This window comes from Eutrigla gurnardus (genome assembly GCF_963514095.1).
Source record: "Eutrigla gurnardus genome assembly, chromosome: 2".
In the NCBI taxonomy this organism is placed as follows: Eukaryota; Metazoa; Chordata; class Actinopteri; order Perciformes; family Triglidae; genus Eutrigla; species Eutrigla gurnardus.
In genome coordinates, this window is record NC_139916.1 from 18680457 (window position 1) to 18708369 (window position 27913).

General features: G+C 40.9%; 1 protein-coding gene across 1 annotated transcript; it reads left to right on the forward strand.

The window, feature by feature from the left end:
• The first annotated feature begins 11204 nt into the window (after nucleotides 1-11204).
• On the forward strand, nucleotides 11205-26733 carry c1ql4b (complement component 1, q subcomponent-like 4b). The gene is made up of 3 exons (XM_084023786.1): nucleotides 11205-11396; nucleotides 11903-13303; nucleotides 25591-26733. The coding sequence occupies exons 2-3, from the start codon at nucleotides 12764-12766 to the stop codon at nucleotides 25768-25770; spliced, it is 720 nt and encodes a 239-aa protein (XP_083879912.1). The 5' UTR covers nucleotides 11205-11396; nucleotides 11903-12763; the 3' UTR covers nucleotides 25771-26733.
• Nucleotides 26734-27913: the final 1180 nt, after the last annotated feature.

Below are 27913 nucleotides of genomic sequence, written 5' to 3' on the forward strand. Positions count from 1 at the left end.
GGGCGCGAGAGAAATGTTGGGAGACTGCCTCTGGAAAAAAAAAGATAGATGAACAGAAAAAGAGAGAGGGAGTGAGTTTGGTCAGCTGAGATTTACTGTCACGGCTGTGAATGCAGCAAATAATAAGTCACCAGCTAAGCAGCTTTGATATATTCTTACAATCCCTGGCCATCTTGTCTCTGCTTTTCCAACACATCACTCAACCCCTGTTCCCTCCTTAGATAAAGTGCGCTTAGCTCACAGAAAGGTACAGGTCGTCAGTGAAAATGTTTAAATGCACGGTATACGATACAACATTGACCAGTAAGTCGTAGGGTGGGGAATTGAGAAACAAAGACGGTACCAAAAACAAAGTTAAAGTTAAGACTTGAATTCATCAGGTGGGCGAACACATCAACTGTTTGCAAACAAAGTTTGGCATATCAACTCAAAAGATTCAGCAAGCTAAATTCTATCAGTCAATAACACCAAAATGCTTGAGGGGCTGCAGAGAAACCATGAGGATTATACCCACATCTTCTCATCTCGTCCTGCTTTGTAAATACATTTGAAAAATAACTGTGTTTTGAAAATGGACCTCAAAATTATTCACAATTAGGAAAACATGCCAAAGGGGGTATTTGGAACTGTACCTTATGAGAATATTTAGGAAAAACAAAAAACAAAACTGTTTTCAGAAACTGAGCCGTAGTTTTTACGAAATTAGGATCCAATGCAACAAGTAATGGAGCAACTTATAGAACCAGAGGAAATGTTAATATGATGTGTATTACCAAATGGTAGACTACATAGAAATGGGGGGGGGGACAGAACAAAATCTAAAAATATTGCACCTCAGCCTGATAAAAAAAAAACGACAGAAATGCAATTCATTCAGATATGAGATTGATTAGATAAATGAATAGGTATTAGGAGGAGTCAACAACCAAATATGCCTCGTTTTGGACATTTTATGCTTAAAGTTAATTTTGGACAAGATCGGTCTCACTTTTTGAAGGACTTACTCAAGATTTTATTTGAAGAATGTTGAAGCCCACTACTGTAGGGATATCACTAATTTGCCTGTACATTGTATGTCATTTGTATTTCCGTGGGTACTTTTATGGGAACGTGAGTGGAGTCTTCACATGGCGAGTCTCATCAGCCTGGTGAGTATTCATGGGTGAAGAATCGACATCTGTTTGTCCAACTTTTTCAATAAGGGCATCAATAAGTCTATTAAACAAGCCTCAGCAACGCATTATCTACAGTAAAATGCACCATTAGATAGTTGATGAGAATGCCTGATGGCATCATCCACTCATTATCTGAAAAGATCAATGACCAGTCATAAACTCACAGGAGCCATTTATCCCAAAAGCTCTGAGATTAAATCACACAATTAAGCTGAGAGTGCTGAAAAAAGTAATGCTTTTAAAATCTGAACGACCAACGCTCCAGCTGTGAGAATTTCCTGCACAAGTTTTTTCTTACAGAGAGAGATGTTGAGGTCCAGTTTATCCAAACACAGGCTAAATGAAACCTTGTTAACCTCAGGATCAAAATAAATGAGGCCTTTACGTTTGGGAGAGAGAGGGAGAGAGAGAGAGAGAGAGAGAGAGAGAGAGAGAGAGAGAGAGAGAGAGAGACAGCGAGCGAGCGAGCAAGAGCAAAGCTTGAAAGGAGGACGAATGAGTGTGGGAGGAAAATAGAAATTGTGTGTGTGTGTGTGTGTGTGTGTGTGTGTGGAGGGGGGGAGGGGGGGTCTGGAGCAACGAAGAAGACAGGTAGAGGCTAGTAAGCTAGTATTAATAACTGATTAGAACTTAAACCTATTAGACATTTGTGTGAAATTATCATAGTTAGCATATAACATTTTCAGTCAAAGCAAAAAAATCACCAAATTATTTCAACTCTGAGTGCAAGACGACGATGGTACCAAATTTGCTGAAATTCGCTCAAAAAACAAAGAAAAAAAGAAATTGCTAACAGGAAAAAAAACAAGTTGGCTCGGCCATCTAACTCATCTACAAGAGAAAATGGAGAGGGATCTTTCAACATTGTTCTTTTATGTCAAGTTATGTCAAGAGAATATCCGAGAAGATGCCGACCGTGGAAACAGCTGATCAGTGATGTGAGTTAAATGTTCACTACACCATGATTTACTCGGCTAAAGGGGTTTCTATAATCCATTTTTGCACATCAACTCTTTTTTGACAAGGCGAAGGAAAAAAACCACCTCAAGCGAGTGTAAAAAAGGACTTTTAGAAACTGGAATCTGGAAAACCCTGCAAAAGTAAACCATCAGACGGTGGTTAAAAAGACTATCGAGCTCTATAAGAAAAAACAACAACTATACAGCCATTCTAAATAAAGAGAACCTCTGAAGGGCACTGAAAAGATGTGGAGTTAATTTGATCGTCAATAAATAAATTTGATTAAAGAATAAATAATACAGCAGTATGTCTGTAGGGGTATTTTTCAAGAATAGTAGACAAATTGAAGCAAGACGAGCCACAGTAATGTGTGTAACATGATTTAGGGGTTATAGCATATAACTTGTTCTAATAAGGCAAGTCAAATTAGGAATACATGAACATCTGATGTTTTACTGTAGATGTAATCACACAAAAGCTCAAAAATAAAATTGTGTGTGTGTGTGTGTGTGTGTGTGTGTGTGTGTGTGTGTGTGTGTTGGACTGCATTGTCCAGTATATTAGACAGCCCCTGTCATGTTCATGTCGCAGCAGCAGGGTATAGGAGGTGTTCTTGTCTCTGAGTGATGCGATGGCATGAACAGCATGGTTTAAGAGCTAAAAGAAGGTCATCGATGTCTCGCTTCACTATCTCTCCCTCCTTTCCTCTCCTCTCTCTGTTGCCCCTGTCATCCCTGCTGGATGATCCCTCGCTCTCTCTTCCACCCCGGCTGTCTTTCTGTCCTTCGTCACGGGTTGCTGTGTTCCATTTCTTCTTTTTCTTTTTTTTTTCTCTCTCACTCCTCTCCTGCTCCGTGTTGAACTCAACTCCTCTGGACTGGTTTTATTTGTGCGGGATTCACGGTCCACGGAAGGAAGTGTTTGTAAACTGTGAAAGTAAAGGCAGCGAGACAGCTACGGTGCGAGAACGACAAGGGTCCCAGACCAGTCCAGGTTTGTCATTCAGTCCCAGGGAAAAAAAAGACATGCTTGGAGTTGCCGGATCCATCGCCTGTCATCGTTAAGAGAGGCTGTGACCTCCGAGCAGCGAGAGGATCACTGCTCCTAAATTATTCACAACTCTTTTCTTTTTTTTAAATTGTGGAAATGTGAGGGTGTGGGGAGGTGTCTGGACAATTTGATGGGTTTAAATGAACTGTTGACTGTTTTCCCAGCTGCTATCTCTGGTGACAGAATGGCTGCATCTCCTGACAGGCTCTCGCAAATGAATATCAGATTAAATTCCACTATATCACCTCCGGACATCTTATATACCATAATACTACATCTATGTACTGTAGCTGGGTGTAATACAGGGCAAGGTTGGGTGTGCAGTTCACTTATCTGAAACGATATGGCGAGTCAATGTTCTGTAAAAGAATGTGACCCTGTAAATGTCCATGAACTTTAGAGCCCTCAGTCACACTAGCAGCTCTGCCGAGGCTGTACTCAGCCACAGAGTCCTGCATCAGGCCAGACTACCTGCAAATGAGTTGTGTAACAAGTAAATAATACATTTATACTCTATATATTCACAGGTACGGGCACTGATGAAAATTAACTAAATGCAGGTATCCTTTTTTGGGAGAAATCAGAAATTAAAATCATATAATTATCTAAATCAGCCAATATAATCAAGCATCGTCAGCTGTGAGGAATATTTGTTGTGTGTGTCTTTTTTCTAACGTTTCTACAAGTTCCATGTAATTTTGTAACACTGTCATGTTGGTTTTTGCACATATGAGTTGGAATGACACCTAATAGGGTGTCATTTTTCAGTTATGTGTCAAACCTGCTAACACTGCACACACACCTCTGGTATCAGGCTCTAATTGTATCCACCTAATCAACAGTGTTGGTTATTGTACTTTCTATGTAAAATGTGTTGCATTACAAATTAGGGTTTGATTTCTTACAAAACACTTTGTATTAGAAAAAAGGACAATTTGAACAAAGAGGGTCAATGTCAAAATCAAAACGAAAGGTTTCATGCATTTGCATTAGCAATTATTGATTTTTGTGCTTTTTGCAACTGTTGAGATTAGTAGATCTACTTCAGGGTTTTAACAGCATGTATGAATCTCTTCAGACGTCCTGGGGCCTCATTACAGCAGAATAGCATAACTGCTTGTTCTATCATCCATCTATGCTTCTCCTTGCTTTGTTGACATAGCTAAAACAAGCTGCCTCTAGATGTTCGGCAGGTCCCCACACTTCCTGTTTTTAAAAACTAATTTGTATTCTTTGGCTTATAATTCATTAAGGCTGTCTCTTTAGACTGTTAGCCATTTCAGTTTTATTGTACAGCACTTTGGTCAACTGTTGTTGTTTTTAAACGTGCTTTATAAATACATTTTGATTGATTGATTGATTGATTGATTGATTGATTGATTGATTGATTGATTGATTGATTGATTGATTGATTGATTGACTGATTGATAGCTGGGCCACCAATCTGTACTGCGCTTGAGGATACTGCCGATAAAGGCTGCATTTCGGATCGCATGCATTTGCGCCTATGCATGCACGAGACTTAAGAGGATCCGCCGGAACTCGTCATAAACACGTCAAGTTCCCACCACGTCAAGTGCACCACACAGGTGCACTTCACGGACTTTGCACAAAGAATATGGCCTACCCAGTGGCGCTGGCTTTTTTTGTCGCGGACGAATTTCGAGGCATTGGAACTCCCCTTGTTGATGGAGGCTGAGGAGCAAAGGTGAGGAATTTTCTCACGTGGTAATTCTAACCAACTAGGGCAACGTTGAGGGGAGTGTCTTATGTCCGCACTTATTTGAGACCATCTGCACAGAAAAGCATGCGGAGGGACGTACCCTGGAGATACCCCGAGTTTTTAAAGCCATGTGACATGTCGCAAAGGGAAGTTATCACCAGCATTTCTGACGTTTTTATCCCAGAATGCCTGGTTATGCGAGGCAAATGCATGCGCATGCATGATTGGAAACACGCCTTTTGCTGCCATGACCAACAGCTTTGTTGTGGAAGCTTACCACCCACCTCCAGTTCCTCTTCAGATAAACAGGGTTAGCACCGTTCTGTCGGCTACCAGCCACCGGCTGTGGTGTCGCCATGTTGACAGCTGTTGAGAGGCAATTAAATGCTCCCAATGTCATATTATGCAGCTTTCACTTCAGCTTCAAAATAGGAAAAATCATATCTTCCCATTAGAGGCAATTCCTAAATTAATTACTGTACCCTATCCTCTCGTAACTATGTCTGTAAATGTGTTTCTTTAATTGGCACTCATTCTGTCAAGGTTCAAGGTTTCATATATTATCATTGTACAACACTGGATTGTGCAACAAAAATCTCAACATAGTTGTATCAATCTATAGGCCTATTTTGCTACGCAAGAAAAACACAAAAAAAGGAAAATTATATCATATGGGGAGGGTTGAGAATGATGGAGAATGATTGAGAATGGTATGGCAGCCAACGGCAGAGGTACTGGAACCTCAGTCTGGAAGTCACCCTGAGCAAAATGATGCTAACGTCACTAAGGGTGTTTCTATGGAAGCTGAATTCCTATTTGAGTTAGGATTTGTTCAAATGCATTTAGCAAACATCTTAATGTAATTACAACAATCCCAAACCCAAACTGAGATAATCATATATATATATATATATATATATATATATATATATATATATATATATATATATATATATATAAACAAAACTGTCTTCTGTTGTTTGTATAAAAGTGTCCCAGTTTCAACATTCAATATTGCTTCACATCTGGTCAAATCTCGTGTGTGAACCCCAGTGCGGTCTCTCTCTGTGTTTCCTATGTTGAAGAGATGCAGGACACAGTTTCCTGGTGGAAGCAGCAGGTTTTTGGGACAGACGAGCTTTAATTAACGTTAACAGTGTGGGGTGGATTTCTGACACAGTTGCTCAGTAGGGATTCGGGTGCTACTGTTGATCCACGAGTAATGAACTGTACATGGTACTCTTATTCTGCCTCTCTTATCGATATCATTCAACTTCATAACATAAACTGCAAAGCTGTGTTAGTCATGCTTTCAAATGTAGCCTCATCAAAACTAGACCAGTTATACAGTTATACAAACATAACTGAGGTGGCTTTTAAATAAGCTGTTCAGTATTTTTCAACAGCCATATGTCTATGGCAAAATATCTAATTACAGAGTGGCAATACAGATATGAATTGGAGTGATAAATCATTATTTACCGATGTGAGAGGGCTTACTTAACCTTGGAGTGCTGGCAGAATTAAAATGGGTATTTTCAGGGGGAAACCCACTCAGTATGCTCGACCATGCTGTGGAAAGAGAGCAAGGCGCAAGTGCAAGAGGGGGAAAAAGGAGCACAAGAGCTGAAGATGGAGATGCAAGTAAAAAACGGCAGGAAAGGGAACAGGTGCAGAGCACAGAACAACGCCCAGAAAGACATCAAGTTGAAAGGCGAGTGTTATGCGGGGAATGTGTGGACAAGTTAGTCAGGAGGAGATAAAGGGATGAGATGGAATCAGCAGCTGGGAGGTTAGGGACAGGTAGAGGAGGCAGAGTGTGGTTTGGGGGGGAGGACGGAGGCGAGAAGGGGGGAGGGAGGGTGTGGAGAGCACAAGACAGATGACAAATTGTGATTAATAGATGGGGTCCGGGGCAGCAGTGTGGAGCGCAACTCATTAATAGAGAGAATTAGAGAGGCTGTGCAACTCAATCTGCACACTGTCACTCGCAATCAAGGACCATAATCAGATCTGCACACAGACAGAGGTAGATGTACGAGAGGAGGGGATTCATGCAAGTACACATGAACACACACTTACGAGGAACACCGACAGTAGCATTCAACCCCCCGGCCTAAACTATTCTGAACATTTAACCCTGACCATAACCCAATCACTATTATGCTCTTAACCTTAAACTGAACTCTAAAAGGACACTTTAAGGAGGATAGGATTCTCAAAATGCTGTGTGATTGTAGAAATGTCCATAATGGAACATTTAAAACCAAGAACACACTTTTTAAATGATGAGGAAATGCAGAAAAGCCTGAGGATTGACTTATGTGTTCTAGGCATGTATAAAATTAGTCTAAAGAACCATAGTTACTTCATATGTGAGGCAATGATTTGACCCAAGAATCGAACACCAGAGGATTCCACATGTCATGGTGATCTGCTCAGATGTATCATTTATCATCTGAGCCAATTCAAGACTGTATCACATAATCCCACCCACTTTTCCAGTCTGCCAAGAACTATTTCATGGTCCACACTGACTCCACTAACAAACTGCCATTGGTCTTCCTCATAAGAGATGTTGTAACAACATCCCTTTACTTTCCTGATGCACAGCTAGAGTTATTATTTGCACAGCCACAAAGGGTCCTTGACAGGTAAACCTAATGGTTGTATTTGAAGAAATAACTTCTGGTGAGGACAGCCTTGCCTACCCATGCAGAAAAAAATTAAAACAACACTTTACACTGGGTAGATGTACACACACACACACACACACACACCAAACAATCCAATGTTATTGTATACAATGTGATGCTATGACCCCTACATTTCCATTATCCTGCCTCTCCATTCTCCATCCTTCCCATGCTCTCGCTCTCTCCTTGTCCCTCGCTCTCTGACCTGTGAGATTGCAGGTCAGGTTAAGCCCTGTCCGCAGCCACTTACTTGGCTTGTCTCGCTGTGTTGGGCCCCCACCTTGAACGGGCTGGTTAATACCATGGTAACCTCTCTGATCACATGCTGACTCTCTGCTCATGTCCTGATCGGTTTTCCTGATTGTTCTGAACAGAGAGAATGACTGTCCTGCTGGTAAATCACATCCATCTAACCTTATCCATGTCATCTATGCTGTCTGGAAAACCGGAGTTTATCAGCTGGAATGACTCATTCCAACATGTGGAACCTGTTTAAATGACCACACATCCAGTAACATAGTAGCCTATTGGCCTGCAGAAACCTGAGTTCACCCAACTGTGTTGTTGGGAAGCTTCAGCAAGACACGCTGTAAATATCCTAAGAGGATGTATTATGTTTACAATAATCCATAATTGTGAAATGAGAGAGTGATGTTGAGTAGTCATCGGTAACATAACAGCGTGAACATAGTGCAGTCCTCTTATCTGTCGGTGAATAAATGCTACAACTAGACACAAGCTAACGTGCTGTTTTCATCCAGCTGATATTGTAGATGAAGGGGGTTAGCCCTGAAGTTAGTGACAACTCAGGAATACATAAGGTGGGCTGACCGTTAAGGTGGACCAGCACTACTCTCCTTAAAGTGCCAAGCTGCTCCTCTGAGTCTCTTAGCTTTTTCATCTTTTCTTTTAACTGTTTAAGTGATAGCAGGTGAAACAGTTTATTATTAATATCCCTACTGCAAACACTGCTCTGTCTGTATCAGGAAAATATTAATTTTAGTGTTTTCAAAGTTATTGTCAGAACTGTAATGGTATTATTAAGTACTCATATTAGTACTTGGTACCGGCAAGTACTGAAATGTACGTACTTAAAGTAAAATAAGTGGTATTGGTGCATCCAGAGGCTTCAAATTCTGGTGTTTCTGTTCCCACAACAATACACAAAAATACAAATGGTAAATAATCGTGATTAATCCATAGCTTCCCTGTGATTAATCTGATTAAAAACATTTTTAATTAATTTAACTCGACTTCAAGGCCACTCTTTGATTTTAATGACAAATTATCACGCAGGCATACCAAGTTTTACTCACGTGAAAAAAAGCATCTTCTGTTCCAGCATTTGACTTTTCTTTTCCTGGCTTCTGGCTTATTGACAGAGTTGAGTCAGCAGACCTTTGTGTTAACAAAAGCAGCCATGTCCCACCTGAGACTTAACCCTGTAAACCTCCGGTCTTCAGATCTTCCAGCCTGTTGTTGCTATAAAGCCTTTATAGCAATCCCATTTCTACAGCTCAGACACCTGAAGGTCAGAAAAGGGATGTCAGAGTCAAGGACAAGGAAGAAGCTGTGACACATAACTGTGTTGATAACCAGTTACAAAGTAATATTTTGTCAGATAACATTCAGAATTGTACAAATCAAAGGAAAAGATCAAAGTGTTTCTTCCTGTAATCTTGAGCTTTAATTAAACACAGAGAGGATGATATATTAGAGACAAGAACATAATATCATATATCACGAGAAAACAGAGTCAGAGACAGACATTATCGCTTCACAGCTGATATATTCATCGGCTTAGTTAATATTTCATAGGGCTCTAAAAACCTCATTCTCTCTAAATTGTCCTCCCTTCTTGGCAATAATAATTTAAATGCAGGGAGCCTCTGAGTGTGCCACCAGTGTGTCAGAGCTCACATGTAAATGATATGTGTATGTGTGCACATATGTATGCATATAGGCACTCACACACATGCCATTAAGGCACATAAAGAAGCGCGGCCGGGCATGCAGTAGATATAGTAGGCAGAGAGTATACTGTAGAAGCACATGTCCATGAACGCAGACAATTCCTTCGCCTCTATATGTGATTTGCCATTTTTTAAATTGTAGAAACTACAGTTTTCCCACTTTCTGACAAGCTGTTATTTTCTATCTTCCAAATGCAAATGTGACCAGAGGCTTGGCATCTGCCTGAGGGCTCAGTCGGCTGACAGTATGCATTCTGGGGAGTGATCTATTGATCCATATTCAATATCTGCTTCGCTCTCCTGCTCAGTAAAGTTGGGAGATGAATACACAAGGAGCAAGACTGACAGTACATACAACTACACTTGTGGCTTAGAGGACCGGGGGGGTTGCCAAAATGGTTTACTGTCTTGTGTAAATGCCCCGGGACCAATATGTCTTGATAAAAATGTAAGCAAAAATACTGCATTTCAGGACGCAAGTGTTTATAATGTCAGGTTTGTGTTTTATGATACAACTGAGTGTGGTCCAACAGAAATAAAACACCCGGCAAAAATATTTGAGAGGAACCCCTTAATATCATAAAAACAAACAGCAATTAAGAATGAATTAATTTATAAATGATATAAATGTAAAGTCGGGGAGAGAGAAAGGAAAAGAAAGAGATCAGGAGGAGATGGAGGAGGAGGAGGAGGAGGAGGGGGGTTGTCAGCAGCGATACATCTTTCATCTCTAACGAGGTCTGAAAGCTACAGAAACACAGACATCGACAACAACCCTGAGAACACCACTCTCCTCCTTTCACATCATCCTTTTCACTGAGTATCCTGCGTGATGTGTGTCAGTCTCACATCTGCAGCCCACGTTTCGTACTCGCACTCCAATCTCTTAACACCTGCTGTTCAGCCAAACATAGCTCCACAACTTACACCTTACGGGGAAAAAACTGTATTTGGCCAAGGAAGGCAGTAATATGGCCTTCGTGAAATATTGATTTAAAAATCTGAATATAAGTTTAAGAAAGAAATTGAGGGGAATATTACATCAGAAAAAAAGTATATATATATATATATATATATATATATATATATATATATATAGTAATTGGCCAGATTAATATCAAACATTTACACTATAAATATGATTTTGGTTTGAACAAATACATATTCAATATGTGAAGAGAAAATGACAATCTTTGATTAAACTATTAAACAGATGTAGTCATTTTGATTTGTGAAAAGGTCACAAGCAGGATGGGAGGGTGAATCTCAGTGTGTGTGTGTGTGTGTGTGTGTGTGTGTGTGTGTGTGTGTGTGTGTGTGTGTGTGTGTGTGTGTGTGTGTGTGTGTGTGTGATACGGAGAGAGGGCGGGGGAGCGGTAGTAGGCAGATGCTGAGGAGAGAGACGCAGGACGGAAAATACAACAAGTGAGTGAACTGTTGCTCTGCAAATAAAGTCGCTCTGCAGCGGGATTTCTGCAGGGCGAAAGTCTGTGAAAGTAACGTGTGATTTTATTTGAATTGTAGCCTAATAGTATTATTCCTTTCTTCCTTTTATTTTTTTTTATTCACTCCCGTGTCGGCTCGGACTGCCCGTCAGCGCTGCTTCGAGGGTTTTGAACGGGATCCTGGATCCGATGCTGCAAGTTTAAATATGACTTTACTGTGAGTTTCCAGCGGAGCGCAACTTCATCCGATGCGACAGAGGAAGTCTTGGAAGGATTTCATCCGGTGTCCTGGACCACGTCTCCTGCGCTGTTTCCACCTCAACCCGCAGCATGAAAAAACACTGAGAGACGGTTAGAAAGGAGAAAAGAACGGGGTAAGTTGAACTGAGTTGCTCAAAAGTTTACTGGTGAAACCCATATTTCTTATTTTTTTTATTAATAATAATTTAAAATTGAAGTGACCTTTTTTATGAATAAGGATTTATCCTATAATACAATTAGAATATTTGTTTATAGTTTGTAGACCATAATAAATGTAGGCCTGTAATAATATCAACATGTGGCTGTGACCCCACAGTTTGTTAGATTATTACTGGGGTTACCCAAGACTTGATTTATTTTAAATCAGAAATGACACACCTGTTTAACTCACAGAAAGGCATTTTAATCTCCCTGCATCCTGTATGATAATATTTGATTATTGTTTAAATTGCTGAATGCAAATTGAAATTAATTCATTACAAAATGAGGCGTTTCATTTTTTTAATTGCGTGTGCTTTTTCAGTTAAAAGTTAATGATTTTGCTGGTTCCTATTTAATTGTCTGTGCGTGTGTGCGTGTGTGTGTGTGTGTGTGTGTGTGTGTGTTCTTTTCCTTCTAGATTCAGTGGTCTCCTTCGATTCTGCGTTAAAATGTTCTCTGCTTCATCCAAGCGGTCATTAAAACAAGTTTCATTGCAGTCTGACCTGCCCCTTCCCTCAGAATTTGCCTTTTTATGACCTGTAGCAAATCTGTACTTTGAACGGAGGAGTAGACTGCTGAGATAAATCTAATCCAGGCTCCATCAACAAAAACAAGGAGGGAGAAAAGAACAGAGATTTAGCAGTTTCCTCGTTCCCGTCCTCTCCTCATTCCTCGACAGACGAGTGAAGCACCTTTCCCCATATGTGGTGGGTGAGATGAACTCCAGTGGGAATACTGTAGACCCCACCTGACAGCTCTCCGCCTGAGCAACTGAAAGCTTTTCATTGGAGTCTTCGCAAGAGCTGGATTGAAAAAAGAAAAGAAAAGAAAAAGCTGTTGCATGAAATCCAACATCTCAACAGTGATGCTCATTTTTGACAAAGAGATATAAAATATCTATGTTATTTTTGTCTTGCAAAATAATGATTTATCTTTAGATAGGTTGACAGCCCTCCGCCATTGTCAACCAGAACAAACTGAAAAATAAAAGGATACAAAACAAAGAAATGGAAAAACCTATTTGTTATTCACCCCCCGACTTCTGATTCTCTCTGAGACTTGCCTGTCCCGGTCTTAGAATAGCCCTCCATTTCCTTTGTCTGCCCCACCCAATCCCATATTTCCCTCCACCACCTTCTCAATCCAGTAGTTACTTTCTTCAGCTTTCAGTCTGGCCGGGACAACCATTCCAGCTAAGGGGGAGGAGGACTTCCTCACGCTGGCCGCCTCCCGCCTCAGCCGCAAGAAACGTGTCATCGGGGCTGGAGTCGGCGTGGCCATGGTCCTGGTCCTGCTGGTGGCCATTCCCCTATTGGTCCACACCACCAAGGGGGGAGGGTCCGGAGGAGGGGGCACGCATTACGAGATGCTTGGGAGCTGCAAGATGGTGTGTGACACTTTCACCCCCCCACAGGGAGAGCTGACAGCCGTCTCCCCTCAGCCCCCGGACTTATCGAACCGCAGGGGTAAACAGGGGTTCAGAGGGAGCCCTGGACTTCCTGGTCCTCAGGGTCCAAAAGGACCTCCCGGTGAGCCCGGCAAGCCCGGCCCACCTGGTCCACCAGGGCCTGGACCCGGTGGCTACGGCCAATCCTTCTACAGTCCTAAAATCGCCTTCTACGCGGGCCTCCGGAAACAACACGAAGGGAGTGAAATACTCAAGTTTGATGACGTGGTGACCAATGTGGGGAACTACTATGAACCGAGCACCGGCAAGTTCACCTGCCCTCTGCCTGGCATCTACTACTTCACCTACCACGTACTGATGAGAGGAGGTGATGGGACGAGCATGTGGGCTGACCTGAAGAAGAACGGACAGGTGAGTGTGTTTGTGTGTTTGTGTGTGATATCCCTCTTATATTGTGATCTAAAAGCTCCATCTTTTGAAACAAACTCTCTCAACCAAAGTTAGAGAACATCTTTTCTACTGTCATGTACAGAGTTTGATTAACTATCCCTCTAATCCACCAACAGCAGGGGACATAATAACAGCGAAACATATCAAAGTCTTCTGAACAGATCCTAAAACACAAACACTGACAAAATAAAATAGTTTTCTGACTCGACACCATGGCACAGTTCTTTATTTGAATTGGGACAATACAAAAAGAACATTTATCTTTAAAAAACAACGTAATTTCAATTGGCACATTATTACATAATGAAATCCGACCGCTGCATTTAACCCATAAGCATTAGGAGGAGTGGTGAAGCAGTTTTTTACCATGTTGAATTGTTTCTTAGTTGAGCTTTGAGAGCCTCAATAAAAAGTTTAGGAAAGGTTTCCACAAAATATCCCAAAAAGGTATACTTATTAAAATACAAATACAATTACTGGTGCTGTAATTCAGCTCTTGTGTGAAGAAAAACTCTCCAAGAAGAATCAACCATCCGTTTAATAATTCTTATTCAGAAACATTTAAAAGGTTTGCCAAAAGTTGTAGATTTTCTCTGGAGGACAAAAAAGAAGAGAAAAGAAACAAAAGTAGAAGTAGAGGTAAAGGTGGGCATAAGAACAGCTTTACACGGAAAAGAAAAACTGTAATGAATTGTATAACTTGCGCACACACACACACACACACAGAGAGAGAGAGAGAGAGAGAGAGAGAGAGAGAGAGAGAGAGAGAGAGAGAGAGAGAGAGAGAGAGAATGACAGCCAAGCGATCACGAGGATGACAATCCTCCATGTCTCGGTGGAACAAAGCCAAAATGCAACAGCTGGCTACTGTCCTCTGAGGAACTCTGACTTTAACACTAATAAATAAACAAGTACAAACTGCCTGGCAAAAAGCCGCAAATGCTTCCATCTGGAGATCTGTGACAAGCTTGAAGTACTAAGCCCTCACTCTGTTGAGGGGCCCTAATTCTGACATGTGTGCTGCAGAACAGAAGAGTGACGTCCTGGGGATTACCAGAGAAGAACGAACATGCTTTGCATTGTTTCAAGTCAGAGTGTTTGATGGTACGGCAGCGGTTTCTCAACACATAATTTACACGGTACATGAACGCACAGCAATTTGCTGCTGAGCAGACCACCGCACCGCTGGGCTGCTGTTCCCTGATTCTTTTTACATCTTAAAAGACTTTAGACACAGCAAGTGGGCCAGTTAGAATTAAACAGGATCCTGCGGTTTGCATTGAAACTCCTCACTAAACGCCCAGTTTCATGTTGGTCCATATTATGTGAACATGCAAAATTGTCATTATAGTTTTAAGTTAAGGTCTTTGTGATGCAGAGATAGACAGAAGGCATAAAACACTGAACAAAGGTCCACAGCTTGAATCAAACGCTGGACATTGAGTGCTCTGGTCCCTGTTTGAGTAAAAAACAGCGTCAACTTCAATTTTTCAATACATATTTTCCTGCAGTCCTAATCACTCACTCTTGCTAACTCTAGTGTTGGCAAATTGAAAGCTGCAGCCGAACACATGGCATCACCTGCCAGTTCTTATCACCTGCCATCGATGAGCTTCACAGCTACACTTCAGCACAGTTAGGAGCCTCGAGTGCAGCAACAAGGACATGCAGCTGCCCTTGTTAGCTTTCCCATCATTGCAATTAAAAACAGCGCTATGACGTCACTGAGAACATGGGGCCTGCTGCTGGGAATCAAACCTGTGTTTGGTGCAGTGGTTTACTGCAGGTTTACCCCTGGACCACATGGTCCCTGGTCAATTTGTTAGTTAGCACGATGTCTCAAATAAACATCACCTCATTGAATTGAAATTTTGTCAAAATCAGGGCATGGGCCTATACAGTTTTTTGGGGGGTTGTTTTAATTCCTTAACATTGCAAGGTAGCAAGATGATTTTGTTTTTAATTTTTTTTAATAGAACATTACTGGCACATGCATTACATTATATCACAATTGGGCAGATCTGGATGTTGTTATTTCTCATATTGCCTCACTGACTGTCCAAAACCCAAATATATTTAGTTTACAGTGACACAATACAGAGAAATCGATTTTCCAAAGTTGTTTAAATTTGGGATTACTAACAAGTCTGCACAATCCACTGCATCTAGATCTGCACCAAATCACATATAGATGTGCAAACTTAGAATTAAAATAAGTGCAATAGTTCATGACAAGATGTTCCCCTATGCTTTATTTTGCAATGATAGATTCCCGAATCTGCACCAAAAGCATCACACGTCCATTGTCCCGTAGACTGCAACAGATCCAACTGACATATTTTACATTTTGAGATATTATGCATGAGCAGCTATGGTAAAATCAATAAAATGTCAGGTCCCAAATTATATTCTCTTTGTACTAGTTTGGTTTCATAGACTCCCCAAATACACACATCATTATGTTATAGATCTTCTTTGTGACTGATCAAGTCCATAAAAACAGTTATTTCCTGTTTCATCGATTTTACGGGATGTACATAAAGTGCAGAGTAAAGAGGACAGGCAGCTAAATGCCAAATATAATTGGAGGACGTGTTTTTTTGCATGCCTTCACAGGCATTGTCATTCCTGTCTTCTCTTGCTGTTTAATATTTCATAGCCTTTAGATGAGATCTTCTCCACTCCACCTGTGCCCCTCCTTTTACACACACACACACACACACACACACACACACACACACACACACACACACACACACACACACACACACACACACACACACTTTTACTGCCCACACTGGCTATTGACTCCTTCCCCATTAATTATCTTTTCCATCAACTAAATTATTTAACCCAATTCAGTGCTGATCTTGCCCTCGCAGTTTCATTGCACCTGATATTTTTTCTCTGAATAAACAATTGCTCTCGTAGCAGAGTGAACTAGCTAGGTCAATGAGAGAAACCTTGAGGATAACACTGAAAAAGTTTGTCGATTTAGAGACTCATGAAGACATTACTTGTGTCATTATTTGTAAGAAGTTTTATTTGTAAGAAATGGGTGTTTTGTTCGTGCAGATTTTAACGTTATCATTATAAGACAACTTTGTCCCCCTGTGAGATTATACATACAGCTTGTAAGTGAGAACATTTTGTGAAATTCACTTATTGACATTCTTACGAAAAGTTAGATGAAAAGATTTATACCACGCTCACATCTGGACAGTTAAATACAGACGTCAGTAGTTGGTTGAGCTTAACATACAAACTGGAAACAGGGGGAGGCTCTATTCGAAGGCAACAAAACCCACCTAGAAGCACCTCTTATAAACACTGGGCAAGATCCCTGAAAATGTAAACAAGTGAAAGTAATTTGTAATTATTAGTAATTGCTCAGAAACATACATTAAACTTCCATTACGAAGGTGTCTAAAACGACTCCAAAAGCCTCTACCCCCACATATACACATCTTGGTAGCATCCGGCTTATATTTTTAATGACTGTAAACAGCTAGCTTAAAGTTAGCCTTGTTGACTACAAGCATTAGCACTCCTACAGTCCCATTTTCTGTGAAGCTTCGAGACTCACAGTGTGTTGTGTGAGCAAACTAAGAAGACACACAGCCTGTAAGTGAAGCAGTTGTGGAGTTATTGGGAAGTGCATTTCTCCACGGGCGTTCTGGAATCAGTAAGAGTGAGAGACAGGCCATTACATTTCAAATTATAAACTGTTGTAAAATTTTATCTGGTTTGCTTCATTTGTACAAAAATGTATTGTAAAGATCACAATTGGCTTTTCTGTGAACGAGGGTATTTGCCAAACTGTTATGCTGCTGCCTTAAGCTAGGCCGACATATTTACCCTACAACCTTAAAATTCAAAATGAAATACAAGTACTTTAAAACCTATTGATGGGGTATTTTGCAGCGTGTGTGTGTGTGTGTGTGTGTCTGTGTGTGTTTACAACAATTGTCAGACTGATATGCATCGTGTTAATCGATGTCTTGTCAAAGGGAGTTGAGAATAAGACACATCCTGAGGACAGATCACTGCAGGGACAGGCAGGATAGAGACAAGTGGGCCGACAGAGAGATGGATGGATAGATATTCACCGGAGAGTGGACAGAGGAGGATGATAGAAAAGGCAACATGAGAGCAGCCTCTGTTCTCTGGTGGAGGGAGGAGTTGAGGAGATATCTAAGACATATGAAACAAATCCGACTCACGTTGCCAGCTGTTGGCTAACGAAATGTGTAGTTGATGTGCAAGTTTGCACCAAGTTTGCAGAGATGAATCACTCAATGTAATGAATCCTCTTTACTCATCGTGTCCCATAACTCATCAAAAGATTGGTGTTGGCGTCGATGACCTTTTCAATGGATATATAATTCACCACCAATATGTACTTTGCCCTTTACAGTGATGAGCATGGAGAGGGAGTATGCATATTTATAGTCGGTCCAATATGGGAGAAACCGAGCTGGTCAGTTGGTCTGTTGGGCCTGCATACGCGTGCACGCACACACACACACACACACACACACACACACACACACACACTGTATACACAATAGTTTTGGTGAGATTACCATTACCATGATAATAGCACACCAGCATCACACCTGTTACGGACACGTGGTGACCTCATGCGTCAGTGGAATTAGGTCGGATTTGACTTGTTGGAGGAGGAAACTGTTTTGCTCAGCTTTAACAATGTAAGGTGTGAGGTGTTTGAAGGAGAGAAGAATTAAAAGTGGAGTAGCCTATTAAACTTCGGAGTAAAGGTGCATTTTTTTTAACCATTGTGCATGGGTGAATGTCTTCTTCTTAGAAATAAGGGTTTGGATTGAGTAGTTCTGGAGTATGAAGCCAATGTGGAAAATTAGGAGGTGGGGTGCTTCAGGGTGTGACTACATTGTGATTGGGAGGTAACCATGGCTTTGTTTGGTCTGTCCATCTTTTCGTCTTACAACTTTAACCCTTTCACAGTGTGTTTTCAGCCGAAGAATAAAATTTTAACATTTTAGGTTCCCCCTAAACATGTCTTAGCGTTCGGTTGTACTCCATCCTCTGGGGTCACTTGTGGTTACAAAAAAACAAGATGGCGATGATAAGCGTGTACTTAATTAGAGGAAAAGGAATAACTTGCCTCCTGTCTGTGAGGTAGGTGTGATGTGGCCTCTGTGGGAGGTGGAAGCTGCTGATTACAGTACGTCAGATTAGGTGTCAGTATGGCACTTCATTAGGCAATTTCAAATTATTTTTATTTTTTGGCCTTTTGGAAATCATGTTTTTTTTCTGGTTGTGTGTGTTGGATGTATATTTAATAATCATGACTAATTTTCTCAGTGGTTTATTGGTTTAGTGTCAGACATAATTATAATGGGGAAAATCTTCTGTTAAGGGATAAAAGTCAACCATTTCAGATGGCAACATAATAGGTCCTCTCATGCCCTGCAGCATGTCCTTGTTTTCTCTTCTTGTCTTTTTCTATGGGAACACACACACACACACACTCACACACACACATGCACACATTTAAGAGTGTGTTCATGCACACAGCCATTATTTGACTATATGTTTCTGTTATAATGGCTGAGACCATTATATTCTGCCAACTAAAACGACTTGGCTGGTTGTTACTGTGTTTTGTCGTGGCTTTGTTGTGCTTTCCTTTTGCCTCACCATTATGTCATTATTTCTCCTCATCAGAGAAGTAGGGTTTTGATCTCTTTCACATAGAGTAGTGTTGCTCCGCTTCTATAGTGGGGCAGGTTTTATATGATTAATGTCTATTGTTTGTGTCCCTCTGCACATATCTTTGTAAAACATACACAGAGTAACGATGAGACGAGGAATAGAATTTAACTCCAGGGCTGAGGCTTTGTGTCTAGCTGGTGCTCTGCAGGTAGGCGGTACCACAGAACCCATTCATATCCAATTAAGGCATCTCCTACCCTCAAAGGTATCAGTCTACAGCCAATTAGAGATTTTTTTTTAATCTATATCTTGACAGTTTGGGTCTTGGCAGTGTCATGGCAAAATATTAACATTTAGTGTGCCAATTAGTGTGTGAGTCTGCAATGCAGGAGAAGGGTTACATTTCAACCTGCATAATAGAAACAAGATACCTGGTACACATGGGCGGAGGCAGAGAAAACACAGCGGCTTTTACAAAAAAAAGGAGGCCATTTCAATTGCCCTTCCTCTCTCTCCCAGTTCACCCTCAGAGGTCCCTCAGGTAAGTTTAAGAGACCCCGTCTCAATCGCCTCGCTCCGCTCTGAGAGGTCTGTACATCACAGTGAATGAATCCTGTCAGTTTTATTACCAGAGGATCAAGGCACCCCTGCAAAACAAAACTGAAAAAATAACACACTACATGGACAGCCCGCTACCCCAAACTCATTTATACCCCCCTTCCTCTGAAGCAGGCATGCTTGATCAGTTTGTTATCCAACAGTCCCCCCCCCCCCCCCATCACTCAAAGCCCCTCCTCTACTTTAGCTTCCCGAATCCTGTGCTCAGACTGTTAAAGTGCATGCAGCTGCTCAACCGTCCGTATGTCCTTATCCAAGTTTTTGCTATCACACCCTCCTTTTTTACTTACCCTTCTTTTTTCTCCTTACCCGACGCCCTCCTCACATAATTTTTCTCTGAGACAAAGCTCAGACATAAACATTATGAACATGCTCTTTGATATTGGGTCGATACACATAAAAATGATGAAAGTCCTTTGCTAAAAAAACATTTTAAATACAGTATGTCAGCCCTTAAATATGTCACACAAATCAGTGGTTCACAGTTGAAAATGTAGATTTTATTGCAGTGTTTGTGAATTATTTCTATGCCGTCAATTTCCTCTTTCTCCCTCTCTCTTCCACCCTTTTTCAGTCTCCCTCTCCATTTAATGTTGCCCCTTAATGAAAAGTGGAGGCAGTGTAATCTTCTCTATTGCCCCGCGGGTCTTTCTTTTCCCCAACAGCAGCAGATCAAGTCAGAACAGCGTTGAGCCAACAGACAGAAATTCACTCCCTTGTCGCTATCAATCTCCGCCGCTGTTGACAATAATCCTGATTTGCCTTTCCCTCTTGTTTTCACTCCCAAGCCCCCACCGCCTTTAAGAAAACAGGGTTTCACTGTGATTGTTAGTGACAGCCGAACCTGCAGATTCATCTGTGCTGGTTTCAATGTCACAGAGCTCTGCAATGACACCAGCTCGGGCTTGGTCCAAGAAAATATATACAAGTGGTGACGGAAGTATTTAGAAAAAAGAAGAAAAAAAAGCAATATAACAATAAAAAAAAATTAAATCACAAGTTAAAGTCTTTCTCTCCAAATCTTGAATAAAATCACAGATATGTTGCACACGTAGAAAGAACAAGTACGTCCTTAAAGTAATCACTATTAAAATATTTGTTATATTTAACTTGTTTCAAGGTAACCGGTTTCCTTTTTTATTTTAAAGAAGATCAGTTTGTCAGATTATATAGAATACCTACAGTGTACATTATACCTCCAAAAATAGCCCCTGTGAATGATGTTATTATAATAAGAATTAGAGTCTCAATGCTGATGCATAATTTCATAAGAAGCATTTAAATGTTGTAGCTTGAGGTGGAGCTAGTTTTACTTTATTTGCTGAGGGTAGTTTAATTATATAAAAGCACCATTATTTATAAATGCATTATATATTTTAATATTAAATCTTAATCTGAAAAAGTATATAAAGTAGCATACAATCAAAATATATTTTAATTCATATTTAATATAATATGTGTTCTTTCAGTATGACGGTTGACTGAAACTCATATTCTTTTGGGGCCATAATATTGATGTTGCCTGTGATAATATTTTAAATGCCACACTACTAAAAATATGTGCATACAATATGGAAACGTGTCCACTGGGTAACTATTTGGAGGAGAATGCATCCATGAATTAATCATAAACATAGCACATTAAATGTCAGCATCTCTACAGTTTAGTGGAGTCGAGGCTAAGTAAACCTACGTGTCTCACAAGGAAGTCATTCATAAAGACAATATAAATAACTTCGTGGCCTTTTGGCTGGATAATGTAATTAGCTGATTTTCATGTTTCACGGGCATCTCAGTGAGGTGGTGTGAATATCACACAGGCGGAATCCAGCAGTCTGTCTTAAATGTGCTGCGTGCAGTTTGATCACATACTTTAATAGAAGAGATTGTAATAATGTTGTCCATGCACACGCAGAGATGTACGCCAGTCTTAACGGCATTCTTATATTCTATTCGCAGCGAAGTGCAGCCTCTAACTCAGTTGACAATACTGTCAAGGGAATCCTGCCGTTCAACCATGTAGACAGATGTTGGATGTACAACATGTCAGAATCACTTTACTGTTATATTTTTCCTAAAACCTATTACGTCTCCTCAGGGGAGTCGTTCAGTCCCTTCAGAGCAAAACAGTCCAACAGTATAAAATAACAAAACGTCTCGCATGCTGCATGGATTTTCTCAGGTGTTCGCTTGAGATTCATAAAAAACAAAGAGAACCCCTCTGATGTAGAGGGAGAGAGAGCGAGATGTGTGTGTGTGTGTATGTGTGTGTGTGGGGGGGGGGGGGGGGGGGGGGTTCTTATCCTGACCTCCTGCTAGTGTTTCATGGGCCCATTTGACCACTGTAGCCTACCCTGTGCCCCCATTTATTGTGATTGTATGGAGTTATTGAGGAGTTGGACCTATTAGGCAGGGAGCTGCCATGGCTATCCGACTACCAATTAGTGTAGCCTGCAGCCATGTATAGCCCACCCTGACGCATCTGGAGGCAGGGAGGGGTGAGGGATGCTGCGATGGGGGATGGGATGGAGGCGGAGGGAAGGGATGGAGGAGGGGGGGGGGGTCCTCAGGAGACCTGCCACAGCAGCACGCCGTTAATCAATCCGATTTAGACTGGACAGGGACACACTTAGTCGCTGCTCCCGCCAACACTGCCATGGCGGGGGAGAGAAAATGTGTGCGTGACCTGCATCTAATAGGAGTGTAAGGGAACAAAAAGATGGATAGATGGGTCCAGAATGAAGAGATAGCGATGGGCTAGCGATGGGCTAGCGAATGGGTGCGAGGTGATGGAAGGGGCGTGAGGTGTAGGGAGAGACAACAATTAATGGAGTGATGTGAGTAGAATTAAAACAAAGGAAATGTATCGATTAATTTCCATCTTGATGACGGGAATAAAAATGTTCACCTTCCCTACATGGAAGAAAAGCTCATATGGAGAAATATATTGAGTTGGATTGATGAAATGGGTGGGGGGGAGGGAGGGTTGGAAATCTCATCGTTTGATGGAAGATGAGGAGAAATGGGAAGTTTAGTCTTACTTGATTTGTCTTAGTGATCCCAAGAGTCGGGGAAGCTTGATGATGGGTGGAGATGATGGACCAGTCAGACCCAGAGCCGGCGACAAGGATGGAGTGAGGGTATCATATTTGCATTCATTAATATGTATGTGCCTGTGTACTTTATTTTCCACTATTAAATGGATCTTCTGCTTGAATAGTTGGTTACTTACCCAAAGATAGCGCAATTTATTATAAGCAGATTTGCCTACTGGGGGGAAAAACAACTTGGAACTGAACAAAAACACCTCGATAATGAATAATGTTTGCCATAAAAACAGCTCTTTCTGTTTGTAATGTTTGAAACATTACAAACTCTTTTCTTAATGGCAACATGTATAGTAGCAATAGTAATATATATATATATATATATATATATATATATATATGCAGGTATTGTTAACTGTTTGTGTTAACTGCTAACATGTACAGTAATCGTCAGCTGTAACGACTTCCTCTTCAGTGACTGGCCATACCATTACAGACCCAGCATCATGTTTAATCAGACATTCACACACATAAACCCGTCCAGATGTCGATAAAAGAGTGACGAATGACTCACCAGACTGTATTACTTTTCTAAATTGTGTCAGGCTCCACGTTCTGTGGTCTTCACACCAGATAATATATCTTTAAAGTGTTGGTTTTGAATACCAGCAATTGCTGGGTGACAGACATTAATGCAAGTTTTATGAAGCTCATAATGTCCAGCTCTTGTTGTAATGGTGTTATAGGAGTGTCGATAGCATTGTTTGGCAATTTTCATTCTCCGGGGTCATGTATTTTTGCCCTGACTCACTCAAAGCTGCAACGATCAATATCCTTAAAATAACAACTGATCAAATTACTTTGCAGGTTGCTAGTAGTCAAGTCAAATTTGATTTGTATAGCAAAATTAAAACAACCACGACTGCTGAAAATCCACAAGATGCCAATAAATACGAAGCAAACAACAATAACAACAATAATTAGTGGAGAACACACTGTGGATAATTATCACCTGACTGCAGTTATTTTCTTCTCTACAGAACATTTTAGTTTGTTTTATCTCGTTGTTTTGGTTTTAGTGTCCAGAACATTTTTGGTTCACTCTCACCAATATAGTTTGGGCTGCAGCAGCCAGCCAATATTGCCAACCAGCGAGTCAACGTTGTGAAACATTTAGCAGCTGGAGAGACTGATATTTTTTCCCGGAAGTTGGTGGAGACCAAAAGGGAGGAGAGTGAATGTTGGTCTCACATTTATTTTGCGTAAATATGAATGAATCCTAATGTTGGGTATCTACTGGATGAATTCACATACCAACTTTAAAGGTGGAAATATGCCACCTTTAATGCCACATAATATCTGCTAATAACAATCGTTATTGTTCTGCTGCAAAAACTGTCCACATATCAGCAGCCTGTATGTCTGTGCCTGCACGTTCATTGTGTTTGCTGTGATTGCTCGACAAATGAACTGATGTCCTTCCTGATGCCACCCTTGCAATCCCCATCAGCCTCTATGCAACAGGTGAATCAGGCGCAACAATCCTCTGGAAAAATTGATAGCGGCTAAGAAAGGTGGCGCTCTCAGATGGAGGTTTTAGATCAAAGATCACTGCACATCCCATCCATCTACCCAGTGGACAGGAAGGCATCTGTTATGTTGACGGAATGAAACTGGAAATCAAATGGCACCGATTGCATCCAGTATTACTGGTGAAAACTGTGATACATTCATTAAAATCATCAGCCTTGAATATGAAACACTGGGTTTGAAAGCAATGTCCAGTTACGATTAGAGAATTATTCATATTAATAAATCTGGATTTGATCACTGGATTATATCATTTTTGCTTTCTTCATGTCGAACTTAGAAATGAATACATTTTCATTAACATTTAGATGGCTGCAGTGGACATGTCTCCGTTGCAGGTGATGATTAGTGTTTTGGGGCTACAGGAGAGGAGCAGTGATTCAAATAAGAGCTGAGAGGATTGTAGGAGCAGAGGCTTGTAGAGACGCATGGATGAGATTAATAAATTGGTTTCCCTTAATGAAAGATTGGAACCTGGAAGGTGCAAATCATTCATCTTCAACACACAATAAGGGACGTCCATACATCCATGATCACAGATACATGATAGCAATCCGAAAAACCGATAATTCACATTTTGTTTTCAATGAGCTCTTTTGACATTAACATTCTAAAACAATGTCAAAAGTAACACAAACGTAATTTAATATTAAATTGCCCAATAGTGTTTGTACAGTGTGTCATGTGTCAACAACACCTTTTTTATAGTTGACTAAAATGTGTCAGTGGCGTCAGTTTGAATGATTTTTGTCGGCTTATCTAAAAATATTCTATTTGGAAAAATCATATCACCACCCCAAATTCAAAATTTGGAACACAGCCCCACATTCCTCCTCTGTTCGACTTAATCCAAGGACCTTCTCTCTCCTCGTCCTGCATTTTTGTCGAATGTCCAGAGATTCTAACTGGATGACCTTCAAAAAGCTGCTAAGCCTAAAACAACTGCATAATATCAGGCGGAGGGCATTTTCACATCAAGTTCAGTATTGTTGAATGTATTTTTCACCACCTCAAAACTAAAATGTAAAGATATGTAATGAGGTTCACTATTCAGAGCATTAATATAGCAGCAAACAACTACGTGCTGTCTACCACAGCAGAGAAGTCTCTCTCCCTCTGTGTGTGTTGTTATCCGAAATTCTCCCTTTTTGGTGACATAACTGGGCCAACCATGTATGCGTTTAGTGAATGTATGGGCATGTGAGCATGTCTAATGGTTGACGTTGTTTTGAAGCAAAGAGCCATTTCTTTCCATCTTTGTTACTAATCAACATCTTGTTTCTGTCTCTGTCTCAGGTGAGAGCCAGTGCGATCGCTCAGGATGCGGATCAGAACTACGACTACGCCTCCAACAGTGTCATCCTGCACCTGGACGTGGGGGACGAAGTGTGTGTACAGCTAGACGGGGGCAAAGTACACGGCGGCAACACCAACAAATACAGCACCTTCTCTGGCTTCCTCATCTACCCTGACTGACAGTATACTCACATTTATATACTCTCTCTCTGTTATCAAGCAAAAAAAATCTCCTCTCCTTTCTTCATTTAACACCACCAAGCCTCCATCATGTAATTTGTCATTTCAATGGCATTCAGTACACAAATAATGTAATAACACAACCAGATAACAGTTAACAAATAGAGAGATAGTGTAAAAATGAATATAGTATTGTACATATTACCGGTTAACATTCACTTCTGATACACACACCTGTGTTATCAATATTCTGTGCCATGTACAGTATGTGTATGCATGACTAAAACACATGATTCACATCTGTTGCACATGCACACATTGGCTTGTATAAACACACAAAAGGCGCGCTCACGTGAACGTCGTGTATAATCTGACACGCGGAGACAAGACGACCATTTCAGACACTGGTCTGAAATCGACTGAAATGATCTCTGAATGTCGACTGTAAATCGAAGCGTGTGCACTTGGCTACAGCCTCTCGCCTCCACTGTGAGATGGATTTCCAAATGAAGAAAAGTCATGAATATATTGATCACAGCTGATAATACAGCCAAACACCATGAACATAATCCAGTGTGTTGTATGTCCGTGTTCATGGCAGTGTGCGAGCATATGTGCGTGCTACACTTTCAGTTTGAGTTGAGGAGTAAAAAGCATCGCGTCGCTGTTAATTTGACTTGCACATTCTGTGTCAAGTTGTCGGTAACAGTCCCTTAACACACACAGTACATCGATACAGAGGTTTAACTTTCAAATTTTCCCTGAGCCTGAGCTCGTGGCAGAGCCTCATCATGTCCTGCTAATGAGCTTGAGACTTTCTCTACAACCTCATCTGTATGTACGCTTGTTTGCTTTCTGGCCGAGTTAGGTGAGAAGATTGATGCCGCGCTCGTATCCGTGCATTCACTAAAACACCATAGCTTAGCTTAGCATAGCATAGCACAGCATAGCTTAGTTTAGCATAGCATAGCACAGCATAGCATAGCATAGCATAGAATAGCACAGCACAGCATAAGAGCTGGATTACACAAGAAAATAATATTGTTACCAATCAACAGTTACGCTGGAAGACCAAGTGAAAAATCACCAATCATAGAAAGAGGGGATGGCTACGTGATTATGTTCAAATATGGGGTTATGGGAACATATTTATTTTCATGTCTCTCCTGGGAGACATTCATAGCCTGTCTAAACATGACAGAAATAGTTGTGCATCAAATGAAAGATTTTTCTTTTGCACAGCTAATCAGTCACGGGGATGAATGTCAGATGGGAGATAGGAGACAGATGGGAGAGAAATGTTAAAAACACAGCCTCCCTGATCTGAGGCCAGAAAGATGTGGAAGGAGGGGGCTTCTAAAGCTATTTGGAAGCCCGACAAGCACTTTTGAAGAGGCGTACTGGTAGCTTGCTGTAATGCTAACACAGCATTGGAAATGGGGGAGTAAGCTAGCCTGGCCCTGTCGAAAGGTAAGACAATCCACCTGCCAGAACCTTTAAAACTCACTAAATAACATGTTATACCTCATCTGTTTAACTAATATAAAGACTTTACTGTAAAAACAAGGTGGTTTTGCTGGTTGGTATATTATGGACAGAGGAAGGCTTCAGTAGCTCGATCCCCATTTCCAGTCTCTGTCCTAAGCTAAGCTAACTGTAGCTGCATAATATCTGAAAGGATATGAGAGTGGTGTCAATTGTTCTATTTAACTCAAATTAGTGTATTCCTTTCATTTTACTGTGAATATACTCATGTGAAGATGTTTTTCATATGCAGATGACTGTTCATGTGTTACTGCCACATGCCACACCTATAGGTTTTCTGTGCCTTACACAATCTTTTTTCATTTTTATGCATGAGACACTTGAATCCAAGTGATAAGCTGATACGGACGGCGACCCGACGACCACTTAAAAGAAACGCAGATGCTAACTGAGGACATTGGTTGTGAATCTTTGTATGTAACTGAATGTAACTCACAGCTGTAAATAAAAGCCCTCAAAATGGAGCCCAAGGTTCATTCAGTGCGGTGGGAAACGTGGGGAACTAACGGCAAAAAAGCATGTGTTGTTCAAAAAGCTGCATCCAGAAATATTATAAATATGTCATTATAACCAAATTATTACATTTAACATTTAATTA

Coding starts and splice junctions, on each gene's coding strand:
- c1ql4b (XM_084023786.1), top strand. CDS start 12,764: ATGGTCCTGGTCCTGCTGGTGGCCATTCCCCTATTGGTCCACACCACC. Junction 13,304..25,590: donor ACCTGAAGAAGAACGGACAG/GTGAGTGTGTTT, acceptor TCTCTGTCTCAG/GTGAGAGCCAGTGCGATCGC.